Genomic DNA, 18,154 nt, shown 5'->3' on the forward strand with positions numbered 1-18,154 from the left:
TTTTTTTTTTTGGTTTTTGGGTCACACCCGGCGGTGCTCAGGGGTTACTCCTGGCTGTCTGCTCAGAAACAGCTCCTGGCAGGCACGGGGGACCATATGGGACACTGGGATTCGAACCAACCACCTTTGGTCCTGGATCAGCAGCTTGCAAGACAAATGCCACTGTGCTATCTCTCTGGGCCCTGTACTATCTTTTCAAGCCCAATCATGAATACATTTTTTTTTTAACAAAATTTTGGGGGGTTTGGGTCACACCCAGCGGTACTTCGGGTTTATTCTCAGAAGTCACTCCAGCCAGGCACGGGAGACCATATGGAATGCTGGAATTCAAACCACTGTCTGTTTGAATCAGCTGTGTGCAAAGCAAACACCCTACCACCTTGCTCTCTCTCCGGCCCCATGAATGCATATTTTTGATCGATTGATTTTATTAAGGCAATGTGACCTACACAGTTATTTCTAGTATAGGGTTTCAGGCATATAATGTTCCAGCACCAATCTCACCACTGTGTCAACTTACCCCTAACAGTGTCTGCAGGTTCCCTACCGCCTTAGCTTATCATGTATGTTTTAAACAATTAAATAGGGAGACAGAGTGATAGAATAGCACATAGGGTGCTTGTCTTGCATACACCTGACCTGAGTTTGATTCCCAGTATCTCATATGGTCTCCTGATCACTGCCAGGAGTAATTTCTGAGTGCAGTCAGGAGTAACCCTAAAGCATTGTCAGGTATGGTACAAAACATAAGCATATATATATATATATATATTATAATAAAGATGACAGCAATCTTCAGCTACCCCACTCATAAATAACCCTAAAAATAAAAAATCAAACATCTACCCACATAGAGGTGTGGTGTAGGCATCTACGCAGGTACACATGTGGTATTGTATAGATAGAGATGCACTTATATAAACTACAGAGGCAACAGTACCGCCAGCATGAACTCTAAATCGCGATTCCCAAACTCTGGGCTGGAAGGGAACCTGGAGACAGACACCGATGGAGGGAAGCTGATATTTCCACCGCATTGGAATATTGTATTGTGTTGGAATATCGTATACCGAAACCCAATACTACAAATAAGTTTAGATCAGGGCGCCTTAAGATTTTAAAAACAACAAAATAAAAAAAGAGAAATAAAAAAAGAACACTAAAAATGGGTTAATCTCGCACATCGGAAATCTCCCAGAATTAGGATTCTTTCTTTGCCCGGCCATTTCTTGGCTTGCAGGCTGGGGATCCAAATGGTATCCTGAATTAATGAATCAACTTGGAAAACCAAAAGTAGAGGAATGACTCTACGCGGGGCTCGAGCCCAGGCAGCCACTGAACCAGCCGGGCGAAACCAGATGCAGAATAAATGCCACTTCAAGCGCAGAGAAGCTTTATTTATGCTCAACGAAGAAGCCTGTGTCGTTGGGTCCCGGGTTTGGCTTTTAGGAAGGGAATCCACGGAGCTGAACCACGCTCCGGCCACCCGCTTCCCGCGTGGAGACGTTTGCAGCTGCACAGCGAGCGCCTGGAAACACGAGCTGCGGAGCAACGCCAGGGACGCAGAGAGTGGGGGCGTTGCATCGAGCCCCGCGTGCCCCCTCGCTCAGGAACCTTTCGGCGCACAGGTCGCACTCGGATCTCGGCTGCAAAAAAAAAAGGGGGGGGGGGGGGGAAGAAAAAGCAAGGCCGCAGACCCCGCTGGAGATGCCGGGGATCGAACCCGGGGCCTCATACATGCAAAGCATGCGCTCTACCACTGAGCTACATCCCCGTCCGCTTGCTGGGGCCGCGCGCTGCTCTCTTACCGTTCGCGTACCGAGTGCGAACCCGGTGGAAGGCCACAGCCCGGCGGCCCGGAATTCGGAAGGAGCCCACGAGAGGCAACGTGTTGTGGATTCTTTAACATTTCTTGTTTTGCTGTTGGAGCGGTCTAGGCCTGGAACGATCGTCTTGTGAACCACTCGGTCCGTCACTGTGCTTTCGTCAAAACATAGAAGGACAAAAGGACAAGAGTGCAACCTTATTCTGAAATGTTCACATGTCCTTTAGGGGTGTCGTACCTTATGGGGGATGTCTTCAGTTTTAGTGTCTGGAGATACCTGTGTTTTTCGTTTTATTTCCCCACTCTCTTCTATTCTGTAAATAAGACGTTTTTGGGGTAATGGCAGCACCGGAAGGCATGTGCGTAAAACCAGAATTTCTAGAACCCGCAGAGCTCGTCCTTAGGCTGGGGGCAGCGGACGCGGGTGCCAGACGATGGGTGAGGCGGTTTTGCGCTGCCAAGTCAGGGGTCTTCAGATTTGTACCTGTTTTTATTGTTTATATGTGTTTTATAGATAAATATTTTTTATTTTATATATAGAACTTGGGTTTACTTTACTGTCGTCAAATTCGGTTCCAGTTTAGAAAGGAGTTGATCCAAGTGTTGGGGGGAGAGGAGGGGTGAGGGGGGAGAGACAGAAAGGGGGAACTCGGGAGGGAGGGAGGGGAGGGAGGGGGAGAGAGAGAGACAGAGAGAGAGAGAGAGAGACAGAGAGAGAGACAGAGAGAGACACAGAGAGAGACACAGAGAGAGAGACACACACACAGAGAGAGACACAGAGAGAGAGACAGAGAGAGACACACACAGAGAGAGAGAGACAGAGACAGAGAGAGAGAGACAGAGAGAGAGACACACAGAGAGAGAGAGACAGAGAGAGAGGACACAGAGAGAGAGAGACAGAGAGAGACAGAGACACACAGAGAGAGACACAGAGAGAGACAGAGAGAGAGAGACACACACACCACAGAGAGAGAGAGAGGTAGAGAGAGAGGAGAGAGGGAGGAGGAGAGGGGAGGAGAGAGAGAGAGGAGAGAGGAGAGAGGAGGAGAGAGAGACAGAGAGAGAGACACACACACACACAGAGAGAGAGAGAGAGAGAAGGAGAGAGAGAGAGAGAGAGAGAGAAGTAGAGAGAGGAGTGAGAGAGAGAGAGAGGAGAGAAGAGAGAGAGAGAGAGAGAGAGACCTCTTATTCCCTTGGGAAAGCTGTCCGGGCCGTGGCTCCCAGGGTGGTTCCCAGTGGCGTCGTTCCCCAGCCGATGCCAGCACGGGGTCTTTTCCGGCTCAGCCCGAGCCCCGGCCCTTCCCTCGCCCCTGCAGTCAGCCCCTGACGGGCGCGCCCGCCCCACCGATGGTTTCCTTCCTGCGGCCTGCTCCTGGCCGAAAGCCCGAGGGGACCTTTGGGGGGCCGCCCAGAGACGACCGTTGCGGGCCAGCGTTGGGACCTGAGCGGGCCGTGGGAGCGTTGGGACGGGGAGACCCGGCGCTGGAGGGGGGAAAGGGAGAACGAATCCCTGAAGCGAGCCGAGCCGAGCCGAGCCTACTGCCCGGGGAGCCTTTCTATTTTCCTTCCTTCTTCTTCTCCCTTCCTTCCTTTCTTCCTTCTCCCTTTCTTTCTTTCTTTTCTTCTTCTTTCTTTCTTTCTTTCTTTCTTTCTTTCTTTCTTTCTTTCTTTCTTTCTTTCTTTCTTTCTTTCTTCTTTCTTTCTTTCTTTCTTTCTTCCTGTCTTTTCTTTCTTTTTCCTCCTTCTTTGACTCCTTGTCTTCCTTTCTTTCCATCCCTTCCGTCCCCTCCGTCCTCGTCGTCTCTCCCTCCTTTCCGTCCCGCTCCCAGCTGAGCGGCGCGAGAGGACGGGCGGGCCCTCGTGTAGGTGTAGCCGGCCGGGCCCGAGGGGCGGCTGGGGGGCCGCTGGGGCGGGCCGGGCAAGGTCGCGTTGGGCGCCGGGCTCCAGGGGCCCGACCCGGGGCGGGGCCGGGACTCGAGCGCCTCAAGCGGCGGCGCCCGCGCGGCCGGCCCGGCTCCGGCTCCGGCTCCGGCCTCCGGCTCCGGCTCCGGCTCCGGCTGCGTCCTCCGGGCGCGATGGCGGCGGGCCCGTCGGGGGCGGCGGGCCCGGGGCCGGGAGCGGGGCCGGGGTTCGGAGGCGCTGCTGCTGGGCGGCCGAGCTGCAGGCCGAGGCGACGTGCGCCATCTGCCTCGAGCTGTTCGGCGAGCCCGTGGCGCCTCGAGTGCGGCCACAGCTTCTGCCGCGCCCTGCCTGGCGCGCTGCGGGGAGCGCCGGGGCCCCCGGGCCGGGCTCGGGCCTCCGCCGCCCTCGGCCTCCGCGGCCTCCGGCTCCTCCGCCTCCCCGCCGCCGCTGCTGCCCTGCCCGCAGTGCCGCGAGCCCGCCCGCCCCGGCCACGCGCGGCCCAACCGGCAGCTGGCGGCCGTGGCGGGGCTGCTGCGCCGCTTCAGCCTGGGCCCGGCGGGGCCTCGCGAGCTCCGGCCCCGCGTCCTCCGGCGCCCCGAGCGGCCCCGCGCCGCCGCCGCCGCCGCCGCCGCCTGCCCGCTGCACGGCGAGCCGCTCAAGCTCTACTGCCAGGACGACGCGCGCGATCTGCGCTCTGACGCAGCGCGCCCACCGCGACGCCGTGCTGCCGCTCGACGAGCCTGCTCGCGTCAGTGCGACGCGACACGGACACGCGGACCCCACACGCGCCCAGACAGCCGTGGCGTGCTGCCGCTCGACGAGGCCGTGCTCGAGGCCAAGGTCAGTGGGCGGACGCGGACACGGACACGGACGGACGGGCACGGGGACAGGTACACAGACAGACGGACAGGCAGACAGGCCGATGGACACGCCGTGCTGCCGCTCCGAGCGAGGCCGTGCTCGAGGCCAAGGTTCAGTGGGGCGGACGCGGACACGGACACGGACGGACGGGCACGGGGACAGGTACACAGACAGACGGACCAGGCAGACAGCCGATGGACACGCCGTGCTGGCCGCTCGATCGAGGCCGTGCTTCGAGGCCAATGTCAGTGGGCGGACGCGGACACGGACACGGACGGACGGGCACGGGGACAGGTACACAGACAGACGGACAGGCAGAAGGCCTGATGGACACGCCGTGCGGTCGCTCGACGAGGGCCGTGCTCGAGGCAAGGTTCAGTGGGCGGACGGCGGGACACGGACACGGAACGGACGGACGGGCACGGGGACAGGTACACAGACAGACGGACAGGCAGACAGGATCCGATGGACAAGCCGTGCTGCCGCTCGACGAGGCTAGTGCTCGAGGCCTAAGGTCAGTGGGCGACGCGACACGGACACGGACGGACGGGCACGGGGACAGGTACACAGACAGACGGACAGGCAGACAGGAGGCCGATGGACACCGCCGTGCTGCCGCTCGACGAGGGCCGTGCTCGAGGCCAAGGTCAGGTGGGCGGACGCGCGGAACACGGGACACGGACGGACGGGCACGGGGACAGGTACACAGACAGACGGACAGAGCAGACAGGCCGATGGACACGCCGTGCTGCCGCTCGACGAGGCCGTGCTCGAGGCCAAGGTCAGTGGGGCGGTACGGCCGGAACACGGACACGACGGTACGGGCACGGGGGACAGGTACACAGACAGACGGACTGAGGCAGACAGGCCCGATGGACACAGCCGCTGCTGCCGCTCGACGAGGCCGTGCTCGAGGCCAAGGTCATGTGGGGCGGACGCGGACACGGACTCGGACGGACGTGGCTACGGGGGACAGGTACACAGACAGATACGGACAGGCAGACAGGCCGATTAGGCACGCCGTGCCTGTCCCGCTCGACGAGGGCCGTGCTCGAGGCCAAGGTGTCCAGTGGGCGGTACGCGGGACACGACACTGACGTACGGGCACGGGGACAGGTACACAGACAGACGGACAGGCAGACAGGCCGATGGACACGCCGTGCTGCCGCTCGACGAGGCCCGTGCTTCGTAGCCAAGGTCAGTGGGCGGACGCGGACACGGACACGGACGGACCGGGCACGGGGACACGGTACACAGACAGACGGGACAGAGCAGACAGGCCGATGGACACGCCGTGCTGCCGCTCGACTGAGGCCGTGCTCCGACTGGCCAAGGTCAGTGGGCGGTACGCGGACACGGACAAGGACGGACGGGCACGGGGGACAGGTACCACAGACAGACGGACAGCAGACAGGTCCGATGACGACACGCGTGCTGACCGCTCGACGAGGCCGTGCTCGACGGCCAAGGTCAGTGGGCGGACGCGGACACGGACACGGACGGACGGGCACGGGGACAGGTACACAGACAGACGGACAGGCAGACAGGCCGATGGACACGCCGTGCTGCCGCTCGACGAGGCCGTGCTCGAGGCCAAGGTCAGTGGGCGGACGCGGACACGGACACGGACGGACGGGCACGGGGACAGGTACACAGACAGACGGACAGGCAGACAGGCCGTATGGACACGCCGTGCTGCCGCTCAGCGAGGGCCGTGCTCGAGGGCCAAAGGTCAGTGGGCGACGCGGACAACGGACACGGACGGACGGGCACGGGGACAGGTACACAGACAGACGGACAGGCAGACAGGCCGATGGACACGCCTGTGCTGCCGCTCGACGAGGCCGTGCTCGAGGCCAAGGTCAGTGGGCGGACGCGGACACGGGACACGGACGGAACGGGCACTGGGGACAGGTACACAGACAGACGGACAGGCAGACAGGCCGATGGACACGCCCGTGCTGCCGCTCCGACGAGGCCGTGCTCGAGCCAAGGTCAGTGGGGCGGACGCGGACACGACACGGACGGACGGGCACGGGGACAGGTACACAGACAGACGGACAGGCAGACAGGGCCGATGGACACTCCGTGCTGCCGCTCGACGAGGCCGTGCTCGAGTGCCAAGGTCAGTGGGCGGCTACGCGGACACGGACACGGAACGGACGGGCCCGGGGGACAGGTACACAGACAGACGGACAGGCAGACAGGCCGACTGGACACGCCGTGCTGCCGCTCGACCGAGGCCGTGCTCGAGGCCAAAGGTCAGTGGGCGGACGCGGACACGGGACACGGACGGACCGACGGCTACGGGGAACAGGTACACAGACAGACGGACAGGCAGACAGGCCGATGGACACGCCGTGCTGCCGCTCGACGAGGCCGTGCTCGAGGGCCAAAGGTCAGTGGGCGGACCGCGGGACACGGACACGGTACGGACGGGCACGGGGACAGGTACACAGACAGACAGACGGACAGGCAGGACAGGCCGATGGACACGCCGTGCTGCCGCTCTCGACGAGGCCCGTGCTCGAGGCAAGGTTCAGGTGGGCGGACGCGGACACGGACACGAACGGACGGGCACGGGGACAGGTACACAGACAGACGTGACAGGCAGACAGGCCGATGGACACGCCGTGCTGCCGCTCTCGACGAGGCCTGTGCTCGAGGCCAAGGTCAGTCGGCGGACGCGGGACACGGAACGGACGGCGCGTGCACAGTTGACAGACGGGACAGGCAGGCCGATGGACGCGCCGTGCTCGCCGCTTGACGAGGCCCGTGCTCGAGGCCAAGGTCAGTCGGGTGGACATGAGTGGACGGACCGGGCGCTAGCGGACACGTAGACGGACAGACAGACAGGCGTCAGGCAGGCTGATGGACACCGCGTGCTGCCGGCTCTCGACGAGGCCTGCTCGAGGGGCCAAGGTCAGTCAGGGACGGACTCGGACACGGAGCGGACGGGCGCGTGGACAGGTAGACAGGACAGGCCGATGGACACGCCGGTGCTCGAGGCCAAGATCAGTCGGCGGACATGAGTGGACGGACGGGCACGTGGACAGGTAGACAGACAGGCCAATGGACACGTCGTGCTGCCCAGCTTCGAACGAGGGCCGTGCTCGAGGCCAAGGTCAGTCGGCGGACGCGGACAGGGTAGACGGATAGACAGGCGACAGACAGGCCGATGGACATGCCCGATGGGTGCCCTCCGCGACACTCGCAGGACAGACACCCCCGAGCATCGGCGTCAGTCCGCCAGCAGTTGGTTGCCCGTCCACCCCCGCACTCTGCACGGGCTGAGGTCCCGCCTGTGCCGGCTTCTTCCCCGTAGACGAGGCCTGTCCCCCCCCTCCTACTACAGAGCCCCTGGTGGGAACCCGAGCACGAGCACAGGTAACACTGGGCGCGCGCGCCGGGCTTACCCGGGCTCCATCCCAGCCCTGCGCCCCACCCACCACGGATGCCTGGGTGCGGAGGGCTGCAGTCACCACCCGAGCAGGCCCGGCAGCGGACCCAGGGTGGCCCCGAGAAACAAAGCCACTTCCTGAGTAAGATCGAGCCCTGAAAAGAAAGCCCCGGACGGCAGCGTCCAGGAAGTTGATTACCTTGCATATGGCGCACCGAGTTCAATCCCCGGCACCACCTGGCATCTCCCGAGGCCACCAGGACTGATTTATTATTTTATGTTATTTTATTTTATTTTCTTTGGGGCCATACTCGGTGATGCGCAGGGGTTACTTCCTGCCTATGCGCTCAGAAATGGCCCCGGCTTGCAGACCCTCTGGGACGCTGGGGGACCGGACACGCACCGTCCCAGGCTGGAGTGCACACCGCGCTCCAGCCCTAAGAAGTGATTTCTTGAGTCTGAGCATCGCCCGGTGTGGCTCCCTCCCCGAAAGGTAGAAGCCACCTCTTCATCCCACACCGTCCCTTTCTCTCACTTTCCCCAGGAACTTCCTGGACACCAAGCTGAAGGTCTTGAAGAAGGATCTAGAGGATTTTGAGGCGTTTCCGTTCCTCCGAAGAAGAAGAGGGCGCAGAACTCTTGGTAAGCGAGGCAACGGTCCCAGTGCTCCCACCGATAGACAAGAGGCCCCCCCCCCCCCATCCCACTGTGAGTGCATCCTGGGCGCAGCAGGGTAGTTTTTTCTTTCGATTTATTGTTGGTTTGGGGGACACATCTGAGGTGCTCAGAGACCATAACGTTTTATTTTATGTAGCTTTTGTTTGGGGCGCTGCATCTGACAGTGCTCTGGATTTACTCCTGGCTCTGGTCTGAGCAATCACTCCAGGTGGGCTCAGAACCAAACGAGATGCAGGGGATCAAGCTCAGGCTGGCTGCATGCGGGGGCAAACACCGTACCTGTTGTACTATCACTTTGGTCCCAGCAAAGTGGACTTTAGAAAGATAATAAGAGCTATATTCATTTATTAGACAATCGGTGACTTTCCCTTGAAAGTGGGGCTTAAGGAACTCAGGCCACAAGCAGAGGTGTTGGACGTTGCTTCAGCTTCGAGACTGAAGGGGGGGGGCTCCTGCCTGGGAAGCCTGAGACCGTGGCAGTCAGAATTAGCGGATGCAAACCACTAGGGGAATCCGCTTATCTTTTTACAATCAATACTCATCTATATGTATTTATTAATTAAGTTTTGGAGGGGGCCACATCTAGTGGTGCTTAGGTCTTACTCCTGGCTCTGAACTCGAGGACAGCATGGGATACCAGGGATCAAATCTGGGTCTGCATCAACGAGGCAGTGCTCTCTCTCTTTGTACTATGACTTTGGCTTCTATTAATTAATGTTTAAATTTTATTAAAGACTCATGACTTACAAAGCTGATGAATTTGGGGCATTAGAGGGCTAAATACCATCAGAAGTTTTTTCAGTGAGAGGAGATGAAAATCATTTCTGAGACATACCTGAACTGAAACTTACCTGAACTTAGACTGGCTTATAGACTCTTCCTAATACCTCCTTAAACATCCAGAATACAGCTTGGATATTAAGGTTTTGTGGTTGAACACCTTAAGCTTTCTGCAGAGAAATGTAAAGACTATTTTTACTGACTAGGAAGAGAAATCCAAGTGATTCTTCTCGGTTATTTCTGGTGTGCATTTTTGCTGCTCAGAACTTCATGACAAAACTTTTGTTTCTCAGATTTAAAGTTCTTTTTTTTTTTTTTTTTATTACATGTTGTAATTGAAGGTTCAGCAAGAAGGTGCTTTTTAGGGTGTCTGGTGTTTTCTTTATACAAGGGAAGGTGTCGGAGCCTTCTGATCTTGTTTCCAGAGTCCGGGTAGGGTGTTTGCCTTGCACTACCTGGCTTCATCTCCAGTATCCCATATGGTCCCCTGAGCACCCCCAGAAGGGACTGCTGAGTACAGAGCAAGGGAGTAACCCCCTGAGCCTTGTAGGGTGTGGCCCCAAACCAAAAATAAACCAAAAAAACCGTAATGTCCAGCAGCCCCTTCTAGTGAGGGGTGTGTTGTAAACCCCCCCCCACCCCCACCCCCCACCCCCGTGGACTGGAATCAGATGATATTTAGCCAGTAATGTTTCTTGTAACTTGGCAAATTTAGTTCTCAACCCAACAAGTCGGAGTTTGGACAGGGAATGGGTAGTGGCTGGGTTGTTCGCTTTCGGATCTGGGAAACAGGAAGAGGATGGAGTATGAAGATTGTATTTGCTTTAAGGTGGAGTGCAATGTATCTTCGCTGTTAACTTTGCTGGGTATTTTGTGAATCCAAGAACAGTCCCCCAGAATGAGAAATTACTTCCCATCCCCTTGTCCCCTTTCGGGGGAAGACCTTGGTAATATTTATCCGCAGCAAATAATAATCCACACAGGACAAGAAGGATAGGAGAACCAGAGAATCCTCCTGCAGCCAGCAGCTTTCACAGAAGGCCCCCCCTCTCCTGTCCCTCAAGCTATTTATTCCCCCACTCCACAGCGCCCCACTGGAAGGGCTAGGGTGGGACAATAGTAACAGAACAATCCTAAGGAAAAACTTTTATATACAACAATTCCAAGAATCATCTTATGGAAACTTTTTCATATGCTACAGTGGAGGAGGATGGGAGTGGAAGGACCCTGGAATCCTTTCATGGGGATACACTTGCCAAATGAAGCCTACCCCAGATTTCCCATCTGATCTTTACTCTCTTCCACAGGAAGAGTTTAGATGCCCTTCTGCCCCTTGCCTTCAGTTCTCTGCAATGCCTGAAGATGTTTTTGGTGTGGATTCTGACACTAGGATGCTACTGGCATTTAGGGATGGCCAGGCTGCTGTTGACATTCCCTACCAAGACAGAGGGTGGGGTACTTGACCCGGTCAGTCCCCCCAGTCCCACCAGGACTGATCCTTGAGCACAGAGCCAGGAGAAAGTCTTGGACACTGGACAAAACAAACAATTCTACGGGAAAAGTTTTCCAAATAAGAAATTTCTCATTGAGGCTGGGAAATGCTGGTTTAAAGCTGCGCTCCTTTGGATGGGATAAATACCACAAATGGGTGATTGTATGTGCTTCCGCAAGCTTCAGTGCTAGATCCCTCAGCACCCCATCATCCCTGAGCACTCAGCTGGGAGTATTCCTGAGATATCTCTAGTCTGACCCCCCAAACCCTAAAAATAAAATGGGGCCAGAGAGATAGGCATGCAGATAGGGCGCTTGCCTTGCATGCAGGAGGGCGGTGGTTTGAACCCCAGCATCCCATATCCCTGTGCCTGCCAGGGGCGATTTCTGAGGCTCAGAGCCTAGGTAACCCGAGCGCTGCCGGGTGTGTGACCCAAAAACCAAAATAAATAAATAATAAAAAAATTAAAATTTTTTGTTGCTGTTTGGGGACCCTGTTTAGACCCTGCTCCGCTTACGGATCACTCATGACATACTTGGGGGAACTGTTGGGAACTGGGATAGGAAACCAGGTCAGTTGACCATAAGACAAGTGCCCTGTTCTCTGGACTATGGCCTTTAAAATTGTTTTAGGAAGGGTGAATGGTAAGTTCAAACAAAGACATGAGAATGCAAAACCAGAGGTGGTTTTATTGGCTTAGGTAGCTGAGAGTCCAAGACTTCTACCTGAGAGCAGGCTTCCAGCCAAGGACCCCACGTCCCTTTTCCACTCAGATTATATAGATATTCAGCATCAATCTGGACCCACCCAGTTACTTTCCTATTGGCTCCTGCTATATTTCAAAGAATACATCTTGCATTCCATTGGGTCCCACTGAATGTCAAAATTCAGACAACCTGATTCCATGACAACGGACATTGATTTAAGCGTATGTTTTATCTATCCCCCATCCTTAGGCCCACACGGAACATCCCAGCCATGTGTTCCTGACCGATGAATCTCCCTTTGTCTCCAACTCTTATCTGAAGGCCACATTCCCACAAGCTAACATTATCGCTTCAGCCCAGTTAATTCCAGATGGGAGGCACAAAGGAATCACTCCTGGAGGTGGTTATGGGACCATGTGGGGTACTGGGGAGCGAAGCGAGGTTGGCTGGCTGCGTGCAAGGCCAGGTACTATGGTTCTGGGCCCCAGAGAATTGAGATATTACTCTTGTGAAAATGTCTGTGTCTGCTTCCCTCATCTCTCCATTGCCCTCTCTGTCCGTCCAGAAGCAGGTGGCAGCTGAGCGGGAGAAGGTGGGAGCTGAGTTCCAGGCTCTGCGGGCCTTCCTCGTGGAGCAGGAGGGCCGGTTCCTGGGCCGCCTGGAAGAGCTCTCCCGGGAGGTGACGCAGAAGCAGAATGAGAACTTGGCCCAGCTGGTGGGCCAGATCACCCAACTGTCGAAACTTAGCAGGCAGCTGCAGGAAACGGCAAGCAAGGATGACCTCGACTTCCTCCAGGTGAGCCTGCCTCTGTGGTGGAAATTCCCCCCAAAATCTAGTGGAAGAGCAAGTTGCTTACCTTTGCTCTTTGGGGGCCAGCACCAGGGCTTCTGGTGGTATTTAGGAAACCAAATGGGATGCCTGGGAATAGACCCCCAGTTGACTGCCTGTAAGACGAGGGCTCTATCCATTGTACTACTGATCAGCCTCCTCCAATCTTGTTTTTCCAGAATGATGTGTTTTGTTTTTTTCTTTGTAGGAGTTTAAAAACACACTCAACAGGTACGTAGATCTTAGAGTGTCCCTGAGCTCCTCTAAGTTGGTTCTTCTCCTTTTCCTCTGAGCCTTTGCTCTCTCACCTCATGACCCTTCCGCCAGGACATGGGTTCTCTGAAACAGGTTTCTCCCCCACCCTTCCTGGTGTGGTGGGGATTGAGCCTAGGACCCGCATGTGCAAGGTAAGTAAGTGCTCTGCCACTGAGCTACACACCAGGCCCTAGGTTAACCCAAGATATCCATTTTCTCTTTTGGCTTCTGGGCCACCCTGGTGGTGCTCAGGGGCTACTCCTAGCTCTGCACTACTCCTGGTGGGCTCAAAGAATCCTCTATGGTGCCCAGTTGACTGTGCAAAGCAAGCACCCTACATGCTATACAGTACTCTCTCCAGCCACCAGGCTCTCCTCTTTTCTTCCTTTTAAAAATTTATTTTTATTTCTTTGGGCCATACCTGGTGATGCTCAGGGATTACTCCTGGCTTTGCACTCAGAAATTGCTCCTGGTAGTCTGGGGGACCATATGGGACGTGGGGGATCAAACCGAGGTCCGTCCTGGGTCAGGTACATATAAGGCTAACTCCCTACCACTGTGCTATCGCTCAAGTCCTCCGTTTTCCTTTTTTTTTTTTTTTTTTTAAACAGGGGCCCACACCTGGCAGAGTTTCAGGGTTAATCTGATTCTCCTCTCAGGGATCACTTCTGGCGGGTCCTGGGGACTATATGAGGTTCTAGGGATTGAACCTGGGTTGGCTGCATGCATTATCTGGCTATCTGTCTCCTTTTCTTACCTCTTCTTAGCAAGTCCTTCCCGTCCTAAATGTCCCAGGCAGTGGAAAGTGAGACCATGTTGGGGATCCCTTTCTTGCAGATGTAATAACATGCCTGCTCCCAAACCTACCACAGTGTCTTCTGAAATGAAGAGTAAAGTATGGAATGTCTCCCTCAAGTCCTTTATCCTTAAGGGGCTATTCAAGAAGTTTAAAGGTAAGGGTCTGGGGGTGGTGGTGGTGTGTTGAATTAATTAAATTAATAAAAGTCCCGGATGGTGATGGATCATGGCGGATGGGTGGTGAGGTCTTTCTCAGCCTTCCCGGGGTGCCTGTACCTTCTTTGGCCTGGAGGTTCTGAGGGTTCAGGATAGCGGCGAGGAAATGACCCACAAGCAGTCAGTAGAAGTCAGGAGACACGAAGTTTTATTCTCAGGCCTAGCCACCATGTGTGGCTTCTATGCTAAGAAGCCTCTCTGCATCCAGCCATCTCTCATCTCCCCGTCCTGCTGCTTCAACGGAATCTCTCTGAATCTCTTCTTCAACCCTCCCCCAGACCTTAATTACCAACCTCAGACTCCTTCCAGCTGTGGGCTGGTCTGACCATCAGATAAGATTAGCATTTGGCCTGGGAAGGGGTAATATCCTTGGAGTGTCCTTTCAGAAACTGTAAGAAGGGGCCGAGTGTACAGATGCAAGGCGCATGCCTTGCATACTGTGGATTTGGGTTCAATCCCAACACCCCAGATGGTCCTGAGCACTGCTGGGTGTGACCCCAAAAGAAGCCAAAACAAAACGATAAGGATCAGATCAGTTTGGGGAGTTGATGGTAGCCTGGTTTTTAGGGCATAAACTGGGGAGCAGCGAGAGGAGTATTGAGGGCACCAACAAAGCTGGAAGAGGGAGATGTCCGCTCAGATCTGCTCTGGATAAGAGTAGAAAATTATTCTAGAATGGTTTAGAACCCTCTGGAACATTACAGACTAGAATAATGGGATATTCCCCATCCCAGGCCCGTCTGTCCAGGGTATTTGGCTGGAGGTTGTGTCTTGGTGTCTGCCATGTTAGCAGGGGTCTCTCCTGTGTCATGTGCCTTCTGTGTAGCTAAACACAGATCTTAACATCACGCTTTTCTCCCTAGGCAAAGCATTTATCCTGTTTTTCTCTCTTTTCCCCCTCCTAACCTGATTGGCTGAGACACATTGTAGCTACCTCTTCCCCACCTAAAATAAAGGGTTGTTGGAGTTATTCCCCTCAAAGTGGCACATGGATGTTCTTGAATCTGTAAGCTCTCTACTTGCCTGAGATGCGACTTCATCAGCCTCACTTACATTCTGTTTTGTTCACCTCTGCAGAAGATCTTCGTGGAGAGCTGGAGAAAGAGGAGAAAGGTAAGACGTGCTAGTGAGTACCTCTGATGTGGTCCTGGAGAGATTTGCCTGGGTTGGCCCCTTCTGTCAGAATTAGGGATTCTGCCATGGGCCCTTCTTATAGCATTTCTCTCTCAAGTTCTCCCTTAGACCTGGGATGTGCACTGTAATGACTAGGATTGTGACATCACCTTGCTGTGTGTGTGTGTGTGTGTGTGTGTGTGTGTATAAAAATCAGGAGCAGCATTTTTTTTCTAATATTTTCTTTTGGTTTTTGGGTCATACCTGGCAGCGCTCAGGGGATACTCCTGGCTCTATGCTCAGAAATCGCCCCTGGCAGGCACAGGGGACCATATGGAATGTCGGGATTCAAACAACCCACCTTCTGCATACAAGGCATGCCTTACCTCCATGCTATCTCTCCAGCCCCTCTAATTTTTTTTTCCTTTTGGAGAGAGAGGCTATATCCTGAAGTGTTCAGGGATGACTCCAGGCTCTGTTCTCAGGAATGGCTCCTGGCAGGGCTCAGGGGACAATATGGGATATCAGGGATGGAACCCGGGTCAGCTGTGTGCAAGGCAGGCTATTGCCTGTTGTACCATCCCACCAGTCCAGATGTTATTTGTATTAAAGAAACATGATTTGAAAAGTTACTTGGACATACAGTTTTCTAGCACCAATTCTGTCATTAGTGCTACCAAGTTCCTTCTCCCTCCCCAGCCTGCCTCCCTGACAGGCAGATTTTACTACTTCTTTTGGATTTTGGGGCCTCATTCAGTGATGATCAGTGGTCACTTCTCACTCTGCACTCAGTAATCACTTCTGGTGGTGTTTGGAAGACTGTCTGAGGGGATCAAACCCAGGTCCTCTGCATGCAAGCATACACTCTACTGTACTATCTCCCAGCCCCCTTTATTTTTGGTTTGGGGTTACACCTGTTGGTGCTAAGAGCTTACTCCTGGCTCTGTGTATAGGGATCACTTCTGGTGGTGCTTGGGGCGACCCTATCTAGTTCCCAGAATTGAATTCGGAATGGCCATAAAAAAGGCCAGCGTTTTAACTGCTCTACTATTATTTCTCAGGCCCTAGGCAGGCACATTTTATTTTTAATTTTTTTTTGTTTGTTTTTTTGGTTTTTGGGCCACACCCAGCGATGCTCAGGGGTTACTCCTGGCTGTCTGCTCAGAAATAGCTCCTGACAGGCACAGGGGACCCTATGGGACACCGGGATTCGAACCAACCACCTTAGGTCCTGGATTGGCTGCTTGCAAGGCAAACGCCGCTGTGCTATCTCTTCGGGCCCATTTTTAATTTTAAAATGTATTAAGTTTTTGTGTGTTTTTCTGAGGGCACACTCAGCAGTGCTCAAGGGTTACTCCTGGCTCTGCACTCATGAATTATACCTGGCAGTGCTCAGGAGTGGGGGTGCTGGGATTGAACCTGAGTGGGCTGCATGCAAGGCCAGTGCCCTCCTTGCTATACCATCACTTGGCCTCCTGTGCATCGCCGACTGGGTGCTGGGTGTCACACTGCAGAGATGGGCAACGAGTATGGGGATTTCTCTTCTGTCTGCTCACAGTGGAACTGACCTTGGACCCCAACACGGCCAACCCCCGCCTCATTCTCTCCTTGGATCTCAAGAGCGTGCGACTTGGCCAGCGGGCCCAGGACCTGCCCTGCCATCCTCACCGCTTTGACAGCAACACCCGCGTGTTGGCCTCGTGTGGCTTCACTTCTGGCCGCCAGCACTGGGAGGTGGAGGTGGGCTCCAAAGACGGCTGGGCCTTCGGGGTGGCCCGCGAGAGCGTGCGCCGCAAAGGGCTCACGTCCTTCACCCCCGAGGAGGGCATCTGGGCGCTGCAGCGCAACGGCGGCCAGTACTGGGCTGTGACCAGCCCTCAACGGACTCCCCTCAACTGCGGGCCTCTGTCCCGCGTGCGCGTGGCCCTGGATCTCGAGGTGGGCGCCGTGTCCTTTTACTCGGCTGAGGACATGCGTCACCTCTACACCTTCCGAGTCAACTTCCAGGAGCGCGTGTTCCCCCTTTTTTCTGTCTGTTCCATGGGGACCTACTTGCGGATCTGGCCTTGAAGGCATCTCCGGGTCTCTCAGAGCCCTCACGAATGGTGGATTCCTCCACGGAAGAGGGAGGTTTGGCCTCCCGACCTCTCCCCCACCTTTCTGGCCCTTTGGGGATTGGGGTAGCTTGAGTCTCACCCCTTGGTGCTCAGGACTCACTCCTGGCGGAGTCCACAGAATCAGATTCCTGTCCCCCGCATGCCAGGCAAATGCCCAACCACGGCACTTTCACCAGCCCGTTTCCTCCCTCCAGCCTGCACTGTCATTTAGTGCTGATCAGCACTGTACTCCCCTGGGGTGGGGGGAGGAAGGGGTCTATTTGCCAAGCAGAGGTCCCCTAATGGGCTTGGGGGAGATTAATTCATTGGTCAGGTGGGCATCAACTGAGGCCCCTTGCACTGTGGGTCCTGTCCATGCATGATCTGGGCATCTGGATCAGGCTGGAGCTGTGTAGGTGATGGTGAGGCCTGGAGATGTGCTCCTGGCAGAGAAAACTACCTCCCTCTGCTTTCCTGGCCTCTTCCTGCAAGGCTTTCTCTTGCCTTGGGACAACAGAAAGCTTGGCCCTGTGCTGATCTCATTTTTCAAATGGGGTAGTTTGGGCTAAAATTGTTCATGAGGGGCTAACCCCAGGACAACAGCAGCATAAGACCTCTCTCTCCCCACCATACTTAGAGTGCTGTGTGTCACCTCAGCTCTGGATAGTTACCTTCATTTTGCCTAAACTTCTTTCAAGTGCTAAGGTACGAGAGCCAAAGAGATAGTACAATGGGCTTGCCTTAAATGTGGCTGGCTTTCATTCAACCCGACACTGCCTACAGGTCCCTCAAGCCCCGAGCATCCCCAGGTGTGGCCTCCAAAACAAGACCAATCCACTGCCAAAGTCTAGTTTCTCTTGGGCAAGGTTGAGTTTCAATATTCTGGGAATGCTCAGGCATCTGGTTCTGCGCTCAGGAGTCACTCTTAGTAGTTTGGGGGGGATGATATTGGATGCTAGAGATCAAACTAGGCAAATGCCCTTCCCACTGTACTATTGCTCCAACCCCAATTCTGGAATTTTCAAACACAGGATGGCAACGCCATTTGATAGATGCCCTGACAGCTACCTCCTGGAACTTGACAAAAATATGTCAACCTCAGAGAACCTTGTGTTACAGCCAGCTTAGTCCATGTTCTGATGGGCATTTTTCCTGTGGCTTCTGTATGGGGTGGTGGTGGGATCCCCTGCTGAGTGCTC

The 18,154-nt window shown here is 55.3% G+C and overlaps 1 protein-coding gene and 1 non-coding gene across 2 annotated transcripts; one reads left to right on the plus strand and one right to left on the minus strand.

The window, feature by feature from the left end:
* Positions 1-1,702: 1,702 nt before the first annotated feature.
* TRNAA-UGC (transfer RNA alanine (anticodon UGC)) lies at positions 1,703-1,774 on the minus strand. Its single transcript has one exon. It is a non-coding gene; the product is annotated as a tRNA-Ala (tRNA).
* Positions 1,775-2,182: 408 nt separating this feature from the next.
* Positions 2,183-17,816, plus strand: TRIM7 (tripartite motif containing 7). The gene is given in 14 exon segments (XM_049778973.1): positions 2,183-2,263; positions 3,053-3,288; positions 3,947-4,043; positions 4,045-4,074; positions 4,076-4,434; positions 5,315-5,372; positions 5,495-5,512; positions 8,555-8,593; positions 8,595-8,633; positions 12,214-12,444; positions 12,686-12,708; positions 13,570-13,685; positions 14,824-14,859; positions 16,418-17,816. Coding segments are annotated over 14 exon segments (1,875 nt in total). The 3' UTR covers positions 16,930-17,816.
* The last annotated feature ends 338 nt before the right edge of the window (positions 17,817-18,154 follow it).

This window comes from Suncus etruscus, chromosome 8, assembly GCF_024139225.1.
Source record: "Suncus etruscus isolate mSunEtr1 chromosome 8, mSunEtr1.pri.cur, whole genome shotgun sequence".
NCBI lineage: Eukaryota > Metazoa > Chordata > Mammalia > Eulipotyphla > Soricidae > Suncus > Suncus etruscus.